Source organism: Geotrypetes seraphini, chromosome 1 (genome assembly GCF_902459505.1).
Source record: "Geotrypetes seraphini chromosome 1, aGeoSer1.1, whole genome shotgun sequence".
Lineage (NCBI taxonomy): Eukaryota > Metazoa > Chordata > Amphibia > Gymnophiona > Dermophiidae > Geotrypetes > Geotrypetes seraphini.
This window is the reverse complement of record NC_047084.1, coordinates 73,050,938-73,072,428: the sequence shown is the minus strand read 5'-3', so window position 1 is coordinate 73,072,428 and position 21,491 is coordinate 73,050,938. Positions and strand designations below refer to the sequence as shown.

The following is a 21,491-nucleotide window of genomic DNA, read 5'->3' as shown; positions in this document are numbered from 1 at the left end:
AAGTGTTTCTCTACAGCACTGCAACTGCATCAATAACCCCAGGACTACCATACTAGGAAAACAATACCTTCCTTGAATAAGTCAAAGGATACTAAGGAGAAAACATGTTCATTCAGGTGCAGCAGAGCAGAAAGATGCACACTAGTTCTAATCATGGTATTCAGAAAAAAAAAAAAAAACATCCTTCAAAAAACATGCTCAGGGTTTACAGTTTTTCCTCTCTCCCTCAACAGCCTATCCTTCCACGTTACAACTTTGTACACCATTCAAAACACAGATGTCATAGTCTAATGCACTTGTCTATGCCAGGCATCCTTGTCCATGCTGTACCAACCTGCTACAGATAAACTATAAAACGAAGCACAAAAACATTTTCCCATCCCTTGCCTCCAACAAAATCAGCATATCTAAGACCATAATGCCTTAAAACCTCATATCGCCTATATACTGTTTACAGCTCACATTGGGCAGTTAAAAATTATCACATTCTTCAAGCATCCAGTCCCTGCTCTATTAAATAACACCAGTTATGACCCTCCCACTGCAGAATCTTTTTTTTTTCGGTGGGGGGAGGGGCAAGGTCGCAACGATTCATAGTCATTCGCGCGCGGGACTTCAGCACGCTGATATTTCAGCGCAGACAAATCAGCACAAGACTCCAGCACGCCACCTAAAAAGTTACTTTTAAAGAGCTCTGACGTGGGGTGTGAATGGGGAACTCCCCCCCCCAGGGGGGGTTGTGGGGTTGGAACCCTCCAATGTAGGAAAAAGTTCAGTTTTCTATATAATGACATCCCCTCCCAATGGCAGCGCGAAGAGTATGAAGTAAAGTGGAGAGGTTCCCCCCCACACACCCCGTAAGCTCTTTAAAAGTAATTTTTTAGGTGGCGCACTGGGGTCTTGTGCCGATTTGTCTGTGCTGAAATGTGGGCATGCCGAAGTCTCGCGCGCTTTTGTCCTATCACCAGTCGGAAGTAGCTTTCACTATGTTTTATGTTCCCAAATACCTGTAAACAAATAAATAAATGTGCTTAGACTTCCAGGCTTGTGGGTTTAAAGTCAAGGGTTGAATGGAAAGAGTTAATCCTAAATACCAGAAAGTCACAGGCAAATAATGAATCAGTTTAGTCACAGTGGCACTCGGCGTCTCACCTCCTGGGGCTCCGGCTTGGCCTTGGGATAGTTGCGCTAGTTAGCGGTTCAGGGCTTGTGGGTGCTGTCAGAACCAAGCTGCGGTGGGCAACAGGAGCCGGGTAGCCAGAGCCATGGTCGCTGTGGTGCCAGTCCCGGTGCCGGGCTTCTTCCTCCTCCTCTTCCCCTGGTAGTCACTTGACTTGCCCCAAACCGATGCTGCGCAGGAGCTGCCGAAAGCCTTGCACTGTCAGCGAGCTGTTGTCACCGTAGCGTGTGAAAAGCACGTGCAACTGCCGCCGCTGAGCCAGCAACGCCCGCTCCCGGTCCACGGCGGCCAGCTCTAGCTCAACACTGTTTCCGCCACTGGCCACGCAACGAGAACAAGGGCAGCGAGATGAACATCGACAGCATCAGCCCTGCCCAGCCGCCCCTTCCCTCCCAGCTCACACATCCGTCGGCAAAGTCGCTAGGCAAATCGTAAGCTTCCCTCCATCATTGACCTATCTTCCATAGGTCAGCGACGGAGGGAAGCTTACAACTTGCTTCGGGCCTTCCTCGTTGCCGGGTCCTGCCTTCGCGGAAATAGAAAGTAAGCAGGACCCGGCAGTAAGGAAGGCCCAAAGCAAGTTGTAAGCTTCCATCCGTCCTTGACCAGTCTTCTGCCTGTCTCCTGTGTTAGCCCGTAGCGAACTCATGTTTCAGGGCTCTAAGGTGTGTGTGCCGGCTTCCCTTCTCTTCTCTCCCCTCCCTCCCCCCTGGACTTAACTTCCGGTTTTGGAGGGAAGAGAAGGAAAGCCGGCAAGCACACCTTAGAGCCCCGAAGCATGAGTTTGCATCTCCAAGCTGGTGAGAGGTGGTTTTTGGGGGGGGATTTTTTTATGTTGAGCGACGGCAGCAGCAGGATTCCCGATAGATGACAGCCAGGCAGTCATCTAAATTAGGCGGGCGGAGCACCCGGCTAAAAGGCCCTGGGGAGAACACTGTAGTGGTAGTGGTAACCTGGGAATATAGTTGAAAAACCTCTAACCTTGGTTTGTTCACACACTCCAGCATATCTTCATCCAGTTTCCAAGGTGTCTTTTCCAGTCCAGTCAGCTGCCACCTTCTCTTTTGGCCCAAGGAGTTGCAGCTCTTTTTTTCTTCTATTTCATGCCAATCACATGGCTTCTCTTATTTTGCTATGGGACTGCAACTTTCTTCATCTGCTACACAGTGGCAGCACTGTTCCCTCTAGTACAGGGTTCTCAAAGTCCCTCCTTGAGGGCCGCAATCCAGTCGGGTTTTCAGGATTTCAATGAATATGCATTGAAAGCAGTGAAAGCACATAGATCTCATGCATATTCATTGGAGAAATCCTGAAAACCCGACTGGATTGCGGCCCTCAAGGAGGGACTTTGAGACCCCTGCTGTAGTGGGTGTCCTCCAACCACTTTGCTACCAGTCTGGGATGATGCTTCAATATTGTGTTTTCAATTGCTAGGGTAAGGCATGTTCCCTGGAGTCTGCCAGAACATGCCTGTCCCTCACTATTGATTAGAGGCAATAGTGAGTGGCAGCAACTGGCATGACTTCATTTTGTGTGATGGTAACTGGTGCCACCCAATTCACACTGGTGTCTCCTCTTTTGGCTTTGAACAAATGTTGAATGTGGCAGGCAGCTAGGTACCACTATTGACTTGACTATTTTTTTTAAGTATTTACAATTGTAATTAAATTGTAAGTTCTTTGAAACAGGGAGTGCATGAACTGAGCTAAGACTTACAGGACGTGTACTTCTAAAGTGCTGTGTTATTTTGCTGACACACTGTAGCTGTTTTATATAACCAGCCTATTTATCGCGTTGCCTGATCTTATTGTGTGGGCTTTTGCTAATGTTTTCTTCCAGAGCGAATACAGAAAACGAGGTTTCCAGGAGGTTATCACTCCAAACATTTACAATAGCAAATTGTGGCAGACCTCTGGCCACTGGCAGCACTACAGTGAAAACATGTTTTCCTTTGAGGTAGAGAAGGAAGTCTTTGCTCTGAAACCCATGAACTGTCCAGGACACTGGTATGTGCATTAATTCCAGATCTGAAGTACAGTAATAGCTAACTGTTGGATTGAATAAGCTATATGTGGCAAATTAATTTTTCTGATGAAGTCTTGTGTCTATTTCACGATGCCGTTCTGAGTAGGGTGTTCTGAATGATGTGTAAGACAGATGGTTACTGTGTAGCACTTGTCCTAAAGATTCTAATCAAATTGAGATGCAAGGCTTATTTTTTAAAAAAAAATTTTTTTAGCCTAATGGTTCCTCCTCTTCTTCTTCAACTCAGTTGAATAAAAGGCGGGGGATTCTATCACCATAATTTTTTATGTGCAACTATCCAGAAATTTGTTTTCCTATTTTAATAGACCTGTCCTGCCTCCCATGGTTGCCAGTAACAACTACTCCTTCCAGAACTTCATATCATGATCTGTATTATGGCCATCAGGTGTCATCCCAAAGGCAATCGGGATATAAGTGTAAGCCCCCTGGTGGAGCCTAGGGGTGGTGAGAGACAGAAATGGGTAGGCGGTTATTTTTAAATTGGAGATATGTTGGAAGAAGACGACCAGATGGACTGTTTCTGCATAATTGTTCCCCTCCTCCCACTGTAAGTTTGAGATTCAAAGGGGCTTCAGCACCTGAAAGACTTTAAACTTTACAGCTTTTCCACTTTGATATACCACTAAGCAGGCTAGATCAATAGATCCAAGTGGTTTACAATAAAAATTTAAAATTCTTAAAAACGCATAGACATTCATACAAGGAGACCTAGATTACATATTTACATAAGGTCATCATGCTAGTAGAAAAACCTAGAAACTGAAGCTTTAAAACCCCTAAGGTATGTGGTAGGTAGGACAGAGAACAGGCATAGGGAAAATGTTAGTTGAGCTAGATTAGGTAACTCCTTTACACAGGGAAAATGAAGCTAGCACTAGCACTTTTAAAATAAAATCTTTTTCAATTCCCTAAGAAAACAACTGCTTGGCCCCTATACATTTGCCATAGAACTATGCCTTGCCTCTTTTCACTAGGCATAACGACCTAAATAAAGTGATGTACATCGTTTCATAGCAATCTGCACCAGAACACATCTCTTTTTGCTTCTAGGTGCTTTGTCATTTTGTTATACAAGTACTACTACCTATTTCTATAGCGCTACTAGACACATTCAGCGCTGTACATTAATATGGAAGAGAGACAAAATTTAGTCCTCCTTGTAAATTTTTTTTATATAGTTTAGAAATATCTGAGACAAGCTTGCTGAAAACAAATCCAATATGTGGACAAATGGAAATAGAGATCATCACAAGCCACAGGGGCAATTCCTAAATTTGAAAATATTCATAAACATGTTGTAAGGAAAGGTCCAGGTTGGAAGGGATTTATAAAAACCAGAGGCAAAGAGAATTTCTAAGCCAAAACACAGGCTGTAGAGGCTCTTTCTTTACTTGTAGTACTAGTCCAGAGTACCACAGTCTTCCACTTCAGCCACTTTTGTGGATGCTGCTGCTACTGAAGATTGTGGAACAAACCTATTATCTAAACCTGTACTGGAGACCTCAGAGCTAGTCAGATTTTCTAGATATTGTCACCCAGCCGGCCCTTGCTATGGTAGCCATAGTGCCGTAGCAGGTAACTACGCCGAGACAAGCGCGCCACTCAAAATGGAGAATGGCCCTTCAGGGTAAGAATGCCAAACGGCTTCAAAAAGAAAATATTTTTTTTAAACACAAACAATAAAGAAAACTCCCTAAACAGTTCTGGCTTTCAAAAGAAAAGTTTAGGTGTATTATATCACCTTTCACAGCAGGTAAAAAGCTCAAACTCTCAGGTAAGTTCATGTAGTTTAAACCGGCTTCATTATCAAGCCCAAAAGTAGAGAAAAAGATAAACTTAACTGACTTTTAACACTGCAAACAAGTTTTAGTAAGTCCCCAAGAGTCCAACTCCTTCTGGGCTGCCTTACTCCCAAGCAGGCCCAAAATTATCAGCAAAAAAAACAATTCTCAAAGGAAAACCTCCCCGCTATAACAGTGTTTTTGGGCTGGCAGCAGGCCACCACCCAGCAAGGTGCCCGGACTTCACTAGTCCTTACAAAGTCCCCTTCACCAGGCCCTTGCTTACGATACAAGCGTCAATCTTTTATCAAGGTTAGTCACATAACTCAGTTCCTTTGCTCCACAGAGCTAATTGCGGGGCCTAAAGTTGCTGTGTTTGCTTTAAATTACTTTTTTCTATTTTGCCTAAGTAGCTGTTGATGTTATCAGAAAATAAATTCTCGCGCCCAAGAAACTAACCTCTAAATCAAGAAAATATCTGGACAATCTAGGGCTTGGCAGGCTCATAAAATACTGGGCATAGTACATTAAGGACCCCTGATTCAGGCACATGGCCAAAACACAGCTGTATCAGTTCATACCAATAAATTGGTTTCAAAAGTGTGGCTCCTGTGTCATCTTTATTTACTTCTATTCATCTCTGCCTTTTCTTCTCCTCTTAACACATATATTACTAAAAGTGTACTCCTATGAGCTTTTGAGTAATAATGGTAACATCTCAATTATCATTAGAGACTTGAGAGATCTCTCCCAAAACTTCTCTCCTACTCTGCTCAGATTTTCCACTAGATAGATTGAAAGTTTATGTAATGAAGGTAAAAAAGATTTTGGAGGAATTCTTAAACCTCTCCAGTAGTACCACCACAACATGTTGCTGGGGGATACTAATAGAGATTTAGGAAAATTTAGAAATCTTGGTCTACTTTATGGAATTATTAAAGGGTGTGCCCCTATTTGGTTGAATTTGTAAACTTCTAAGAAACTTAATTTTGCCTGTTATCCCAGGACAAGCAGGCAGCATATTCTTGACTGATGGGTGACAGCACCGACGGAGCCCCGGTACGGACAATTTTAGAGTGATTGCACTCTAAGAACTTTGGAAGTTCTAGTAGGCCGCACCGCGCACGCGCGAGTGCCTTCCCGCCCGACAGAGGCGCGCGGTCCCCAGTTTCTTAGTTTCCGCGGAGCTAAGAAGACGCGTGTTCCAACTGCTGTTGGAAAATTTTTTCAAATTTTTCTCGCCTTCCCGCTCACGCGTTATTTTCTTGTCGTGATTTATTCACCTTATCGTTTCTTTCTTTTATTTAAAAAAAAAAAAAAAAAGTCAATTTTTTTCGACTTTTTTCCGGTCAGCCCCGGCGGGGCCTGTTGGCACCATCGAAGCCTCGGGCTTCGATTTTGCTACGGCCGTTTTTCCCTTCATGCCCCCTTCACCGGGTTTTAAGAAGTGTCAGCGGTGTGCACGTCCTATTTCCCTTTCCGACCCGCACAAGTGGTGCCTTCAGTGTCTGGGTCCGGACCATAGGGCAGAAACGTGCACCCGCTGCAGTTCTCTCCAAAAGAGAACTCTAAAGAATCGCCAAATTCAACAGCAAATTCTTTTCGGTGCCGCCATGGAAGTTCCCCCGGCATCGACACCGTCATCTTCCTCCAAATCGGCACCAGTGACTTCGACACCGCAAGATCCATCCTCGGTGTCGCACCCTGTAGGTAAGCCGGCTAAGAAGCCATCCTCTACTGTCCTTAGCCCGCCAGTCGAACAAGCAGTGAGCCAAGTCCTGCAGACTGCGCGCCGGCCTCGCAAACGCTCCGCTCCTATTGAAGTCACTGCCTCTTCATCGGCATCGACTTCGCCTGAGCGTCGAGCTGTACCGCAGGTACCGAGCAAGAAAAAAGCGGGTACCGGTGCCATCGGGACCGTCTCTGGATGAGAGAATAGCATCCACCCTTCAGGTCCAGCTTAAGGAGCAGTTACAACACTTGCTCCCGGCTCTGCTGACTCCGAGCCTTCCAGTGTCGGTACCTACTGAGCATTCGGTGCCGATCGTCGAACAGCCTGTTTTGTCGGCATCGACGTTGTCGGCACCGCAAAAATCTGTTTCTATGCCTGTTCTCTCGGCGGAACCGAAGTCTCTTTGACGCACTGCTTACTCGACTTCGGAGCCGGTGCCGTTCTCTGACACCCGTACTGCTGTACAGTCACCCGGTACGGTGTCCATGAGGTCTGGTAAATCGGTACGCAAAACCAAGCATACCGAACCTTCTACCTCACTTTCTCAGGGCCGTCTGTCGTCGGTACGGGACCCTGATTTGTGGGATGATTCTGATGACCCCCTCGGTACCGAGGCAGATTATTCCTCGGAGGAGGATGTTACATCGGTGCAGGATCCTGCTGGTAAGCCAGAGCACTCGTCCTTCACCAAGTTTCTTAAGGAGATGTCGGACACCCTTTCCATCCCTCTAGAGTCTGACTCTAAAAAATCCAAAGCATTTCTTGATGCTTTGGATTTTGACCAGCCTCCGAAAGAATTTTTAAAGTTACCCCTCCATGACATCTTGAGGGAAACTTTTTACAAAAATTTAGAAACTCCTCTCACCGTTCCAGGAGCCCCTAGGAAGCTGGAATCGCTTTACAAGGTGATTCCTATTCCAGGGTTTGACAAACCCCAGCTGCCCCATGAATCTCTGCTGGTGGAGTCCACCCTCAAAAAATCGGCAGGCTCTAGTGTATATGCCTCTGTCCCTCCTGGCAGAGAGGGCAAGGCCATGGATAAATTTGGTAAAAGACTTTACCAAAATGCAATGCTGGCCAACCGTTCAGGTAATTATGCGTTTCACTTCTCTTTTTACCTGAAACATTTGATTCAGCAAGTCTCTTCTTTTCAAAAGTATCTTCCTGACCGTAAGCTTCCTGCATTCCAACAATGCACTTCCAGTCTCCTACAACTCAGGAAGTTCATGGTCCGGTCCATCTATGATACTTTTGAACTCACATCCCGAGCCACGGCTATGTCTGTAGCGATGAGACGATTGGCATGGCTCCGAGTCTCCGACCTTGATGTGAACCACCAGGACCGCCTTGCCAATGCTCCCTGCCTGGGTGATGAGCTCTTTGGAGAATCTATGGATACCACCACTCAAAAGCTCTCTGCCCATGAGACGAGGTGGGATACTTTGCTGAAAAATAAAAAGAAGCCTCCTCATCATCGTCCATTTAGACAGCAGCCATCATATCAGAGGCGGTTTTCTGCTCGGCCAGTTCAACCTCAACCTCCACAACCTCGGAGGCAGCGGCAACAGCACCAACAAGCACGTCAGCAACAGCCGCCTACCATAAAGCCTGTCACTCAGACTAAGCCGACTCAGCCCTTTTGACTCCCTTCTCCTGGGCATTGCCAGTCTCCCTCCCTCCTGTCCTCTTCCACAGCCCATAGGAGGTCGATTAACCATTTTTCACTCTCGATGGGAGGTAATCACCACCGACCAGTGGGTGCTCTCGATCATAGCCCATGGCTACTCCCTCAATTTTCAGACTCCCCCGCCGTTAGGCCTGCCAAAAGAGTCTGCTTCCAACAAGTCTCAGTCCCTCCTTCTCGCTCAAGAGATTCAATCCCTCCTTCTTCTCAATGCCATCGAAGAAGTTCCTCAAGATCAGCGAGGTCAGGGTTTTTACTCCCGGTACTTTCTAGTTCCCAAAAAGACCGGAGACCTCAGACCCATCTTAGATCTCAGAGATCTCAACAAATGTTTGGTCAAGGAGAAGTTTAAAATGCTCTCTCTTGCCACCCTCTACCCTCTTCTCGCTCAGGGCGACTGGCTATGCTCCCTCGATCTCAAAGAGGCTTACACACATATTCCTATCCATCTGACGTCCAGGCAATATCTGCGCTTTCTCATCAATCAACATCATTATCAATACAAAGTGCTACCCTTCGGCCTGGCCTCCTCTCCCAGGGTATTCACCAAATGTCTGATTGTGGTAGCGGCCTATCTCCGCTCTCACAACTTTCAAGTCTTCCCTTATCTGGACGACTGGTTGATCAAAGCTCATTCCCCTCAGGCGGTTCTGCTTGCCACCAATCAGACCATTCACTTCCTTCGACTATTAGGGTTCGAAATCAATCTACCCAAGTCTCACCTCATTCCGACCCAGCGACTTCAATTTATTGGAGCCGTTCTGGACACTGTTCTGATGAGGGCGTTTCTTCCATCCAACCGCTTTCACGCCATCCTCCATCTCTGTCAGCAGGTGTTTCAACGGATTACCATTTCTGCGAATCACATGATGGTGCTATTGGGGCACATGGCTTCGACAGTACATGTCACTCCCTTCGCACGTCTCCACCTGCGTACTCCTCAATGGACCTTAGCGAACCAATGGTCCCAAGCGACGGATCCTTGTTCACAACACATATCTGTGACCTCGTCTCTTCGATAGTCGCTTCTTTGGTGGTTGACATCTTCAAATCTATCCAGAGGTCTGCTGTTCCATCTACCTCCTCATCAACTAGTCATCACCACAGATTCCTCCCCCTACGCCTGGGGAGCTCACTTGAACGAATTCCAAACTCAGGGATTTTGGACTGCCCAGGAAAAGAAACACCACATCAATTTCCTGGAACTCTGAGCGATGTTCTATGCCCTCAAGGCGTTTCAACATCTTCTCTTTCCTCAAGTACTACTCATTTGCACAGACAATCAAGTTGCAATGTACTACATCAACAAACAGGGAGGAACGGGCTCTCGCCTGTTGTGTCAGGAAGCACAACGGATTTGGTCTTGGGCGACAGCTCATTACTTATTCCTGAAGGCTGTCTACATTCAAGGGGAACAGAATTCCTTAGCGGACAATCTCAGCAGAATTCTCCAACCTCACGAATGGACTCTCGATCCCTCGACTCTTCAGTCCATTTTCGCTCAATGGGGCACTCCTCAAGTGGACCTTTTTGCAGCTCCCCACAACCATCAGCTGCCCCTGTTTTGCTCCAGACTCTACTCTCCTCACCGTCTGGCGCCCGATGCATTTCTCCTGGATTGAACCAGTCTCTTCCTATATGCTTTTCCCCCTCTACCGCTCATGCTGCGAACACTGTTCAAGCTCAAGAGGGAACAAGCCACCATGATTCTCATCGCTCCACGGTGGCCCAGGCAGCATTGGTTCTCCCTTCTACTTCAACTCAGTTCCAGGGAACCCATACCTCTTCCACTGTTTCCTTCTCTGCTTTATCAGCATCAGCAGACCCTACTGCATCCCAACCTACAGTCTCTGCACCTGACAGCTTGGTATCTCTCGGGCTGACTTCGGCTCACTCACTTCTTTCTCAGCCTGTCCGCTCTATCATTGATGCTTCCAGGAAACCGGCCACGCTCCAATGTTATCAACAGAAGTGGTCTCGGTTTTCTTCCTGGTGCCTCTTACATCACCATGATCCCATGTCTCTAGCAGTGGGACTGGTGTTGGACTATCTTCTTTCCTTGTCTGACTCTGGTCTTAAATCTACTTCTATCAGAGTTCACCTTAGTGCCATTGCTGCCTTTCATGAGCCAATTCATGGAAAACCCCTCTCGGCTCATCCTTTGGTTTCTCGGTTCATGAGGGGCCTTTTCAATGTGAAACCACCTCTCAAGCCTCCTCCTGTGGTCTGAGATCTCAATGTGGTTCTTTCCGCTTTAATGAAGCCTCCTTTTGAACCTTTGGCCACAGCGCATTTCAAATTTCTTACCTGGAAAGTGGTCTTCCTTATAGCTCTCACTTCTGCCAGGAGGGTCAGTGAACTGCATGCACTAGTGGCCGATCCACCTTTCACTGTTTTTCACCATGATAAGGTGGTTCTCCGTACACACCCCAAATTTCTTCCTAAGGTTGTGTCTGACTTTCATCTTAACCAGTCCATAGTCCTGCCTGTATTTTTTCCAAAGCCTCATTCTCATCCAGGTGAACAGGCTTTGCATACCTTGGACTGTAAACGTGCTCTGGCTTACTATCTTGAACGTACTAAGCCCCACAGATCATCTCCTCAACTATTTTTGTCCTTTGATCCTAACAAGTTGGGTCATCCTGTATCTAAACGCACTCTCTCCAATTGGCTTGCTGCTTGCGTTTCTTTCTGTTATGCTCAGTCGGGCCTGACACTGGAAGGTTCTGTCACGGGCCACAAAGTTAGAGCTATGGCAGCGTCTGTAGCTTTCCTCCGATCTACTTCCATTGAGGAAATCTGCAAGGCTGCTACTTGGTCCTCAGTTCACACTTTTACATCACATTATTGTCTGGATGCATTCTCCAGACGGGATGGACACTTCGGCCAATCTGTTTTACAAAATTTATTTTCCTAATGGCCAACCTTCCCTCCATCCCTCTTTTTGTTAGCTTGGAGGTCACCCATCAGTCAAGAATATGCTGCCTGCTTGTCCTGGGATAAAGCACAGTTACTTACAGGAACAGGTGTTATCCAGGGACAGCAGGCAGATATTCTTGCGTCCCTCCCACCTCCCCAGGTTGGCTTCTTAGCTGGCTTATCCTAACTGGGGACCGCGCGCCTCTGTCGGGCGGGAAGGCACTCGCACGTGCGCGGTGCAGCCTACTAGAACTTTCAAAGTTCTTAGAGTGCAATCACTCTAAAATTGTCCGTACCGGGGCTCCGTCGGTGCCGTCACCCATCAGTCAAGAATATCTGCCTGCTGTCCCTGGATAGCACCTGTTACGGTAAGTAACTGTGCTTTCTTGAGGGTCAGAATAGCTAGTGATAATTACATGCTTCTATAAACTTCTCATTTCTCGAGTTTACTAATCATTACATTTTTTGGATCAGCCTTATGTTTGATCACCGGCCGAGATCCTGGCGTGAGCTGCCTCTGCGACTAGCTGATTTTGGAGTTCTGCATCGAAATGAACTGTCGGGTGCTCTCACAGGACTCACCAGGGTTCGACGATTCCAGCAGGATGATGCTCACATATTCTGTACTATGGAACAAGTAGGGCCTTTAAAGAAAAAATTTTGTCAATTTCTCAATATACAAAAGATATAAGAAAAATAATGCATTTTTGTGCATTTTACATCTAGATAGAAGGGGAGATAAAAAGCTGCTTGAATTTCTTGCGTGCAGTATATGATGCCTTTGGATTTTCCTTCAAACTAAATCTCTCCACCCGCCCTGAAAATTTTCTTGGAGATGTTGAAGTGTGGAATGAAGCAGAGAAGGTAAGCAGGTTACCTAACAGTGTTTCACATCAATTTCCCAAGTTGATCCTGGAGTACCCCTCCTCCCTTGCTAATCAGGTTTTTAGGATATCCACAATGAATATGCATGAGATTGATTTACATATACTGTCTCCATTGTATGCAAATCAATCTCAAGCACCTGACTGGGAAAGTGGGTACTCCAGGATCAGCTTGGAAAATACTGTTCTACTGCAGGTGCACCATACTTTAGTGGTTCTCAAAACTGTTTGGGAGGACCACTAGCCAATTGGATTTTTCAAGATATCCCTAAAAAACAGGTGCATACAATAGAGGAAGTAGGCGTGCAAATCTCTCGGGCCTATTAGGGATATCGTGAAAACCTGACCAACTGGTGATCCACTGGATAAGTTCAAGAATTACTGCCATACATAACAAGAGGTGACAAAAAGCACCAAATTTTTGTTGGAGCGGGGTAGGCAAAAAGAACAAGTTCTTAATTTTTTTTTTATCACCCTAGAGTTGGATAAACTCAGGCACTAGGAGAAGGTATAATTAAGTGATCTCTGTACAAGTAGAAGGGTGTCTAACAGAATGAGACGTGCAAGACAAAAATATGGAAGCTCTGTTTAAACTATCTTTTGAGATTTCAAGGGCTCTCCATTACAAAACATGATTTGAGCTATGTTTTTGACAATTATCATGTAAATTTTATTCCACCAGATCACACCTTGTCTTATTCATTCAATTGCTATTATGAAAAAAGATTTGTGCATATTATTTTTCTATATGGTTTTCTGTCAGTTATCTGTATGGATTGGCCACATGATTTCTTTTTGATTGTTGCTGTTGTCCATGTCTCGCCGTGTCTGGGTAGGTAGAACCAATGTTTCAGCCATCATGCTGTGGCTTTCTTCAGAACATGATGGCTGAAACATTGGTTCTACCTACCCAGTTGTGGCAAGACCCAGACAACAGCAACAGTTGTGATGCCAGCTGCAGAAGCTTAAGAGAACATGATTTCTTACTCTCTCTAATTTTTATTATAGTCGGGGATTGTGATTTTGGAACACCCTTTGTCTGTATTCAGGGGTGTTGCACATCACATACATGGGTAATGTCATCTTTAAACATTGAAAGAGAGTGCTGAGAGTTTGTCGGGAATTTATTGAAGGTGTGATACCTCATTTATTTATTTCTAGATTCAAAACTAAATCTAATAGTGTGCACCTCAGTGCCATTATTGCCTACCACAATTGTGGAGAAGGCAGTCCATTTTGTGTACACCATTTTTTATTTGTAAGAATTATGTGGGCCTTGCTTGAACTCAAGTTCCCATCGAGCCACTGATAGTGGCATGAGACTTCAGTGTGGTATTAACACAGCTGAGACAAGCCATTTGATCCTCTAGGCATATTGCCATGGATGAGTGATTTGAGCAAGAGAAGGTGGAGCCCTCTCTGCCCAACCTGCCCTTCCAACTATTGCCCCAACTCCCTCCTTCCCTTCTTATCTAAGCTGCTCGAATATGCTATCCACTGCCATTGCCTTGACTTCTTGTCATTCCTATCTGTTTTTGACCCATTCCTATCAGGCTTTCACCCCCCCTACACTCAGCGGTAACCATCCTTGCTAAAGTCTGTAACGACGTCTCCCTAGCCATATTCAAAGGCCTCTATTCTGTCCTCATTCTTCTTGATCTATCTGCTGCTTTTGACACTGTAAACCACCATCACCTCCTTGATACACTGTCCTCACTTGGATTTCAGGGCTCCATTCTTTCTTGGTTCTACTCTTATCTCTCACACTGTACCTTTAGTATATATAGTAGTGGATCCTCTTCTACTCCTATCCTGCTATCAGTTGGGGTACCCCAGGGCTCTGTCCATGAGACCCCTTTTCATTCCTTTGGTGCCTTGATCTTTTCTCATCGTTTTCAATACTACCTGTACGCTGACGACTCCCATATCTACTTCTCCACACCAGAAATCTCTACAGGTAGACAGGCTGAGACATGGGTCTGGATATCTGACATCGCTTCCTAGATGTCCCACTGCCACTTAAAGCTGAATATGGCTACTTATCCTTCTACTTAAACCCACCTCTCCTCTTACCCCACTCTCTATTTCAGTGGATGGTGCTCTCATCATCTCTGTCTTGTCAGCTTGCAACCAGGGAGTCATCTTTGACTCCTATCTCCTTCTCTGCACAAATCCAGCAGACTGTCAAAACCTGTTGCTTCTTTCTCTATAATATCACCAAAATTTGACCCTTCCTCTCAGAGCACACCACCAAAACCTTTATCACCTCACATCTCAACTACTGCAACTTACCCACCACTCTCCCCTTCAATCCATCCAAAATTCTGCTGCATGACTTATATTCCACTAGAGTCGCTATACCTTTATCACTCTTTTCTACAAATCACGCCATTGGCTCTCTATCCATTGCTGCATACAACTGAAACGCCTCTTAATGACTTACAAATGCATTCACTCCAAAGCTTCTCTATCTCTTCTCACTTATCTCTCCCTATACTCCTCCCTGGGAACTCTGCTAATCGGGTAAGTCTCTCCTATCAGTACCCTTATCCACTAATGCCAACTCCAGACTCCGTTCATTCTCTCTTGCAGCACCATATGCCTGGAACAGACTCCCTGAATCACTATAGGAAGTTCTTTTGAGATGCACTAGGCAGCATTGAGTAGCTTGAAATCTCATGAGTAGCCTCCTTTTTTCCCAATTTGTTGATATCTGTTTTCATCTCCGAGCTACAGCAGTTTTTGTGAAAGTGTGTTTTCATGATCAGCTATTTTTCATCATGTGCAATCTCGATGAACAGCGCTACAGCGTGAAGTTCTGTTTTAAATTGGGTAAGACCACTACAAAAACTTATGAAATGTATGGGGATCAGGTCATGAGTCATGGAAGGTGTTTTGAATAGTATTCACGCTTCAAAAGTGGTTGTGAATCAGTGGATGACAATTCGCGAGCTAGAAGACCATTTACGTCAACTGATGATGATCATGTTGATCAAGTGAGAGTTCTTGTGCATGCTAATCAGCAATTAATTGTTAGAGAATTGGCAGAGGAATGTTGGGGGTGTCTTGCATTGCAGCAGTTTGTTTCACTGCTGATGACCGACAACCAGAAGAACAACCACATCATGATCTGTCAGAATCTTCTTGAGAAGGCAAATGAAGACTAAATATTTCTTGATAATGTGATAACCGGTGATGAGACATGGGTCTACAGTTATGACGTGGAAACCAAAGCTCAGTTGTCTCAACGGAGAAGCAAAACATCACCAAGACCTAAAAAAAGCTTGGCAAGTTCGGTCGAACATCAAAGTGATAACAGTTTTGTTTTTTGTTTTTTTTACAATGAATTTCTGCCACAAGAACAAAATGTGAACCAAAATTACTATCTGAAAGTGTTGAAATGACTCCGTGAGAGAATCAGGAGGGAGCAGTTGTGGTTCCTGCATCAGAACAACGTGCCCACTCACACTGCCATCAAACTTTACAAATTTTGTACAAAAAATGTGATGATAGTTCTTCCCCAGTAAGGACTCTCCTGATTTGGCCGCTGCTGACTTCTTGTTTCCAAAGCTTAAATCCACGCTGAAAGGAAAGTGATTCGACACCATTGAAGACTTAAAAGCAAAATTCAACGCTGGAACTTTTGGCGAGTCCTGAAGTTGCTTTTAAGGACTGCTTTCAGAAATGGAAACGACATTAGGAAAAGTGTATACGTAGGGAAGGGGAGTACTTTGAAGGGGGCCTTTATCTGCTGTCATGTTTCTATGTTTCTAAGATTGTATAATAAATTTTATAAAATCAGTCCTGGAACTTTTTGAACAGACCTCATAGTAGTTAAAGTTCATAAAGGCCTTTGCTGGTGCAGTGAATCTCTTAACCTGGTTTTAGATTCCTAGACTAACTCACCTATTCGGCCTCCTTGACTGCTGTGCATAGTCACCGATTCAGCTTCCAGTATTTCTGGCCTGTCTGTATCTTCCTCCCTCAGTTTCATCCTACCAGTGTGCCCACTTCTGTTGGGCCCAAGATCAAAAGCAAAAAATATAGAAAGTCAGTTCAGTCATTGGCAACTATGGTGCGCCAGCTATCTTGCCTATCTTCATATCAAAAGTAGACCACGATTAATTTGGGCTGGAAAAATCCCAAGCACCAGGATGTCTAGATACCTAAAATTTGAGGCTTGGTAGCTAATAGAGATGGTGGAACCTAGGCTGAGTGTTATGGAAGCTGCTACTGGTAGTATCTGGGCTTAGACTTGAGGTTGCTGTGGAAGTAGTCAGCAGCAGGTTCTGGCACAAGAGAATTATGAAACCCAAATGCTTGACCCAGGGTACAATGCTCAAACGGACTACAAGAGGGGGGGAGCATTGTTCTAAGCTGGGAGAATACCTAGAAGAGAAGGAAAGGGAAAGCAATGAAAAGCGTAAAGAAAAACAATGAAAAGAAACAATATATTAAAACTAGAAACATAGAAACATGATGGCAGAAAAAGCCAAATGGCCCATCCATTCTGCCCATCTGCAATAACCATTATCTCTTCCTCTCTAAGAGATCCCATGCGCCTATCCCATGCTTTCTTGAATTCAGACAGTCTCCTCATACATCTTTTGTTGCAAACCTCCTATCATTTTTGTCGCCCTCCTCTGGACCGCTTCAAGCCTTTTTGTGTCCTTCGCCAGATACGGTCTCCAAAACTGAATACAATACTCCAAGTGGGGCCTCACAACGACCTGTACAGGGGCATCAACACCTTCGTCGTTCTACTGGTTACACCTCTCTTTATACAGCCCAGCATCCTTCTGGCAGCAGCCACCGCCTTGTCACATTGTTTTTTTTGCCTTTAGATCTTCGGACACTATCACCCCAAGATCCCTCTCCCCATCCATGCATATCAGTCTCTCCCCTCCCAACATATATGGCTCCTTCTGATTATTAGTCCCCAAATGCATTACTCTGCATTTCTTTGCATTGAATTTTAGTTGGCAGATTTTAGACCATTCCTCTAACTTTTGTAGATCCTTTTTCATGTTTTCCACTCCCTCCTCAGTGTCTACTCTGTTACAAATCTTGGTATCATTCGCAAAAAGGCAAACTTTTCCTTCTGACCCTTCAGCAATGTCACTCACAAACAAGTTGAGCAGGATCGGCCCCAGCACCAAACCCTGAGGTTCTCCACTACTCACCTTTCCTTCCTCCAAGTGACTTCCATTAACCACCACCCTCTGGCGTCTGTCCTTCAACCAGTTTCTAATCCATTTCTCCATTTTGGGTCCTAACTTTAGCCCTTCAAGTTTGGTCAAGAGCCTTCTATGAGGAACTGTGTCAAAGGCTTTGCTGAAATCTAAGTAAATTACATCTAGCATATGTCCTCGATCCAGTTCTCAGGTCACCCAATCAAAAAATTCAATCAATAATAATAACTTTATTTTTGTATACCGCAATACCATAAAACAGTTCAGAGCGGTCAGGTTTGTTTGGCACGATTTACCTTTAGTAAAGCCATGTTGCCTCGGATCCTGTAACCCATTAGATTCTAGAAAGTTCACTATTCTTTCTTTCAGCAACACTTCCATTATTTTTCCAACAACCGAAATGAGGCTTACCGGCCTGTAGTTTCCTGCTTCATCCCTGTGACCACTTTTGTGAATAGGGACCACATTTGTTCTTCTCCAGTCCCCAGGAACCACTCCCGTCTCCAGAGATTTGTTGAACAAGTCTTTAATAGAACCACCAGAACTTCTCTGAGCTCCCTCAGTATCCTGGGATGGATTTCGTCCAGTGCCATTGCTTTGTCCACGTTCAGTTTTTCAAGTTGTTCATAAACACTTTCCTCCGTGAATGGCGCAGAATCTATTCCATTTTCTGCCAGACAATCTCGGTCCTTCTCCAGGTTTTTCTTCCGTGAATACAGAGCAGAAGTATTTGTTTAGCACGTTTGCTTTTTTCCTCATCACTCTCCACATATCGGTTCCTAGCATCTTTTAGTTTAGCAATTCCATTTTTCATCTTCCTCCTTTCACTGATATATCTGAAAAAAATTTTGGCTCCCTTTTTGACATTTTTAGCCATTTGCTCTTCCGCCTGTGCTTTTGCCAGACGTATCTCCCTCTTGGCTTCCTTTAGTTTCACCCGGTAATCCTTTCTGTACTCTTCGTCTTGTTTTTTTTTAATATTTCAGGAACTGAAAAGCTGCCTGTTTACGGCCTTCAATACCTGGCTTCACAGAAACTCAATATGCTGTTATAATTAATGTATATTTTATTAACAATCAATAACAGGTTACAAGAACAAATCTTTACAGCATATGGAGCTGACAGATAATATGCCTCAAGCGCTTGAGTATACCTGGATGTCTGTCCTGCTTTCATAATCACAAAGGCTGTCTCTTAAACAATTCTTGACAGCCTGAGGCCACGTTGGCACATATCATATTGTTAATTCTTATTGGTCACTTACAAACGTCATTACATTTATCAGTTTATTAATTGGTTCATAATATCTGTGTCATACCATACGCGTGTCCTGTTTACTAAAATAACTATCTATTCCCGTCAAATGTCATTTTAATATCAACGCAGCAATTTTAAGCAAAGGATCCAGTAAGACTCTGCCCATTCCAGGATATTTCTTACAAATTATGTATTTTTGGTCAGGACATGCTTTCATCCTTCTTAGGTTCACTTCCCTGTTCTCATGGCACTACAGCAGATGTGACACTAGTTGCCATGTAAAGGGATAAGTTTCGTTTCATTTGCTCATTTTATCATAAGTTTGGCTTGGCTTACTGATTTCAGCAAGCATAGATTGTGCAAAGGCTTGATAGTTTTAGTCAGAGCATTCTCTGCCATCTTAGGCCTTTAGTAGTGTTTATTGGCCTATTATTCTGGGGGATTTTCAGGGGATCTTCACCTCTAGTTTCATAGAGGACTTAAACCTCTTCACCTGTACACCTGTACAGGATTCTCTCTCGCTCTCTCTCCCCCCTCCCTTATCAGAACGCCAACTCTTTTGCCTTTATTTTCTCTGCCTCTAGTTTGGAGAACCACATCGGCTTCCTTTTTCTCTTGTTTAGTATAGAAAAAATATCCAGTGTATCTGAATGAACACCACTTTGATAGCTTACAGGTGTTATACAAGAAATTAAATTAGAATAAATATAAAACAGCTGAATACTGAGTACAGTAGTACTCTGGTTTTACAGTGTTATCACAAACATTTTTATTAGATCACAGAAAATGCTTTATTTGAAGGGGGTTTAGTTTCAAACTTGGTCACAATAGCATCCGAGCCTGTAGCGAAAATGTTTATTTTTAGGTTACAATTTTTTTTAACTATATCTTTATTTTTCTTACTTAACCATTACATAAATTGTTCTATTAAATATTAAAATGGTATACAGCAAAGAAGAAGAATGGAAAAAGCAGGTACAGTATAACTGCAAGCATGTATCAAACTTAAATATGAGACATGCATAGATATGTTATTGGCAATTGATGAAGAGTTTACAGTTTCCAAGTTTACTTAAGTTTTGATATACTGCTTATGAAACTGAACAGTGTACAATTAAAAGTGGGGTAAAAGAGGATTACATAAAAGTGAAAATTATATATACATAATGACAGTATACACATAGCACAAAAAGGAAAATAATATAAGGTACAGGGGAAGAACTACAATATCTTGATAGAAAAGAAGGAAGAGGGAATTTACATGAGGATAAAGGGTAAGAGAAATTTATAAATAAATAAATCCGTGATCCATTTACTGTGAAATAGTTAAAATGTTAAGATGTCTTAATGTATCAAATCGTAAGCATCACTAAATAGAAAAATTTTGAGATTGGGCTTAAATTTAGTTAATGATGTTTCATGTCGTAGATAGGATGGAAGAGCGTTCCAGAGTGTGGAAGCAGTTATGGAGAATATAGTCTTAATGCGTAATATCATATATTATGGGCTCCTTTTACTAAGCTGCGATAGCGTTTTTAGCGCGTGCAGGATTTTAGTGTGCTAAACCCGTGCTACGCGGCTAGAACTAACGCCAGCTCAATGCTGGCATTAAGGTCTAGCGTGCGCGGCAATTCAGCATACGCTAAGTGCACACTAAAACCGCTATCGCAGCTTAGTAAAAGGAGCCCTATTTGTCTTGAAGATGGAATAGTTAAAAGATTTTGTTGGCTGGAACATAATGTCCTCGTAGGAATATAAGGATTATATATTTTCATCTCTTTCAGCAACTTGAAAACAGCCTTAATGAATTTGGGGAGAAGTGGGAGTTAAACCCTGGCGATGGTGCTTTTTATGGACCAAAGGTTGGTAGATTTTTATTAAGAGTCTGTGAAGTTCATGGGCCTTCGTGCTTCTAGTCTAATGATTAAGAGTTACACTTGCAAACAGGAATAATTAGGTAGCAATTAACCTTAGATTAAATACCCAGCCCATCTTTTTGTGTGTTAGGTTTTTATCAGTTGCATGATTTATACAGAAATCAAAGCTGTTTTTTTGTCCCTGGTTCAGCCCAAACAATATAATCATCCATGATAAGAGGGGTAGTTTCAAAATATCTGCTATGAGACATAGGGCCTGTTTTATAAAGCCGCATAGCAACAGTCCCGAAGCCCTTTAAATCTCTATGGGCTTTGGGGCCATTACTGCGCTGCAGCTGCTAGCGCGGCTTTGTAAAACAGGCTCATAGTCTGCACTTAATTTTAAATACCCAAATTTAAAGCTAAAGTACCCTCCCTTCCCCTTCCAGCATTTGAAGTTTTAGTGCATCAGATAGACAGTCTGACACCTTCAGCAATAGGCACGTTTACTGTTGCAAAATACACCTAAGAACAGAATAGGGAAAAAGGGAATTATATGTTGTATTAGTCTAGTTTGGCTTTCATTTGGATTGAAATATTAAAATAATTTCTTCATTGTCGAGTCCATGGTCAGAGCAATTGTCCAAAGCTATTACACGAGTAAAAAGATTTTTGAAAATTGTCTGTCCTATTGGAGATGGAGAAGGAGTAATTCTGTAACAGTTTGTTTACTTTCCTTTATAAAATACTATTGTAACTGGGTAAATATGTGCATATGCACTTAGGCATGAACACTTGTGCCCAAGTGCCAGTGATGTTTGCAATTTATAATCTATAATTTGTGTATAACTATGTACCCAGAATCTGCACATATGCATGTCCACCTTTAAAATACTTGCTGTGTAAGATAAGCATGTGTTTACAGAATAGTGCATATACACACATTTGCAGATATGTGCA

At 43.7% G+C, this 21,491-nt stretch overlaps 1 protein-coding gene across 3 annotated transcripts in view; it reads left to right on the top strand.

The window, feature by feature from the left end:
* The window catches only part of TARS1 (threonyl-tRNA synthetase 1), a 143,705-nt gene that overhangs the window by 82,996 nt on the left and 39,218 nt on the right, over positions 1 to 21,491 (top strand). For all 3 annotated transcript variants that reach the window (XM_033933234.1, XM_033933225.1, XM_033933241.1), the window contains exons 11-14: positions 3,020 to 3,186; positions 11,817 to 11,979; positions 12,069 to 12,206; positions 20,460 to 20,537. In XM_033933234.1, coding sequence (XP_033789125.1) covers positions 3,020 to 3,186; positions 11,817 to 11,979; positions 12,069 to 12,206; positions 20,460 to 20,537 — 546 coding nt within the window. The remainder of the gene's footprint in view (positions 1 to 3,019; positions 3,187 to 11,816; positions 11,980 to 12,068; positions 12,207 to 20,459; positions 20,538 to 21,491) is intronic.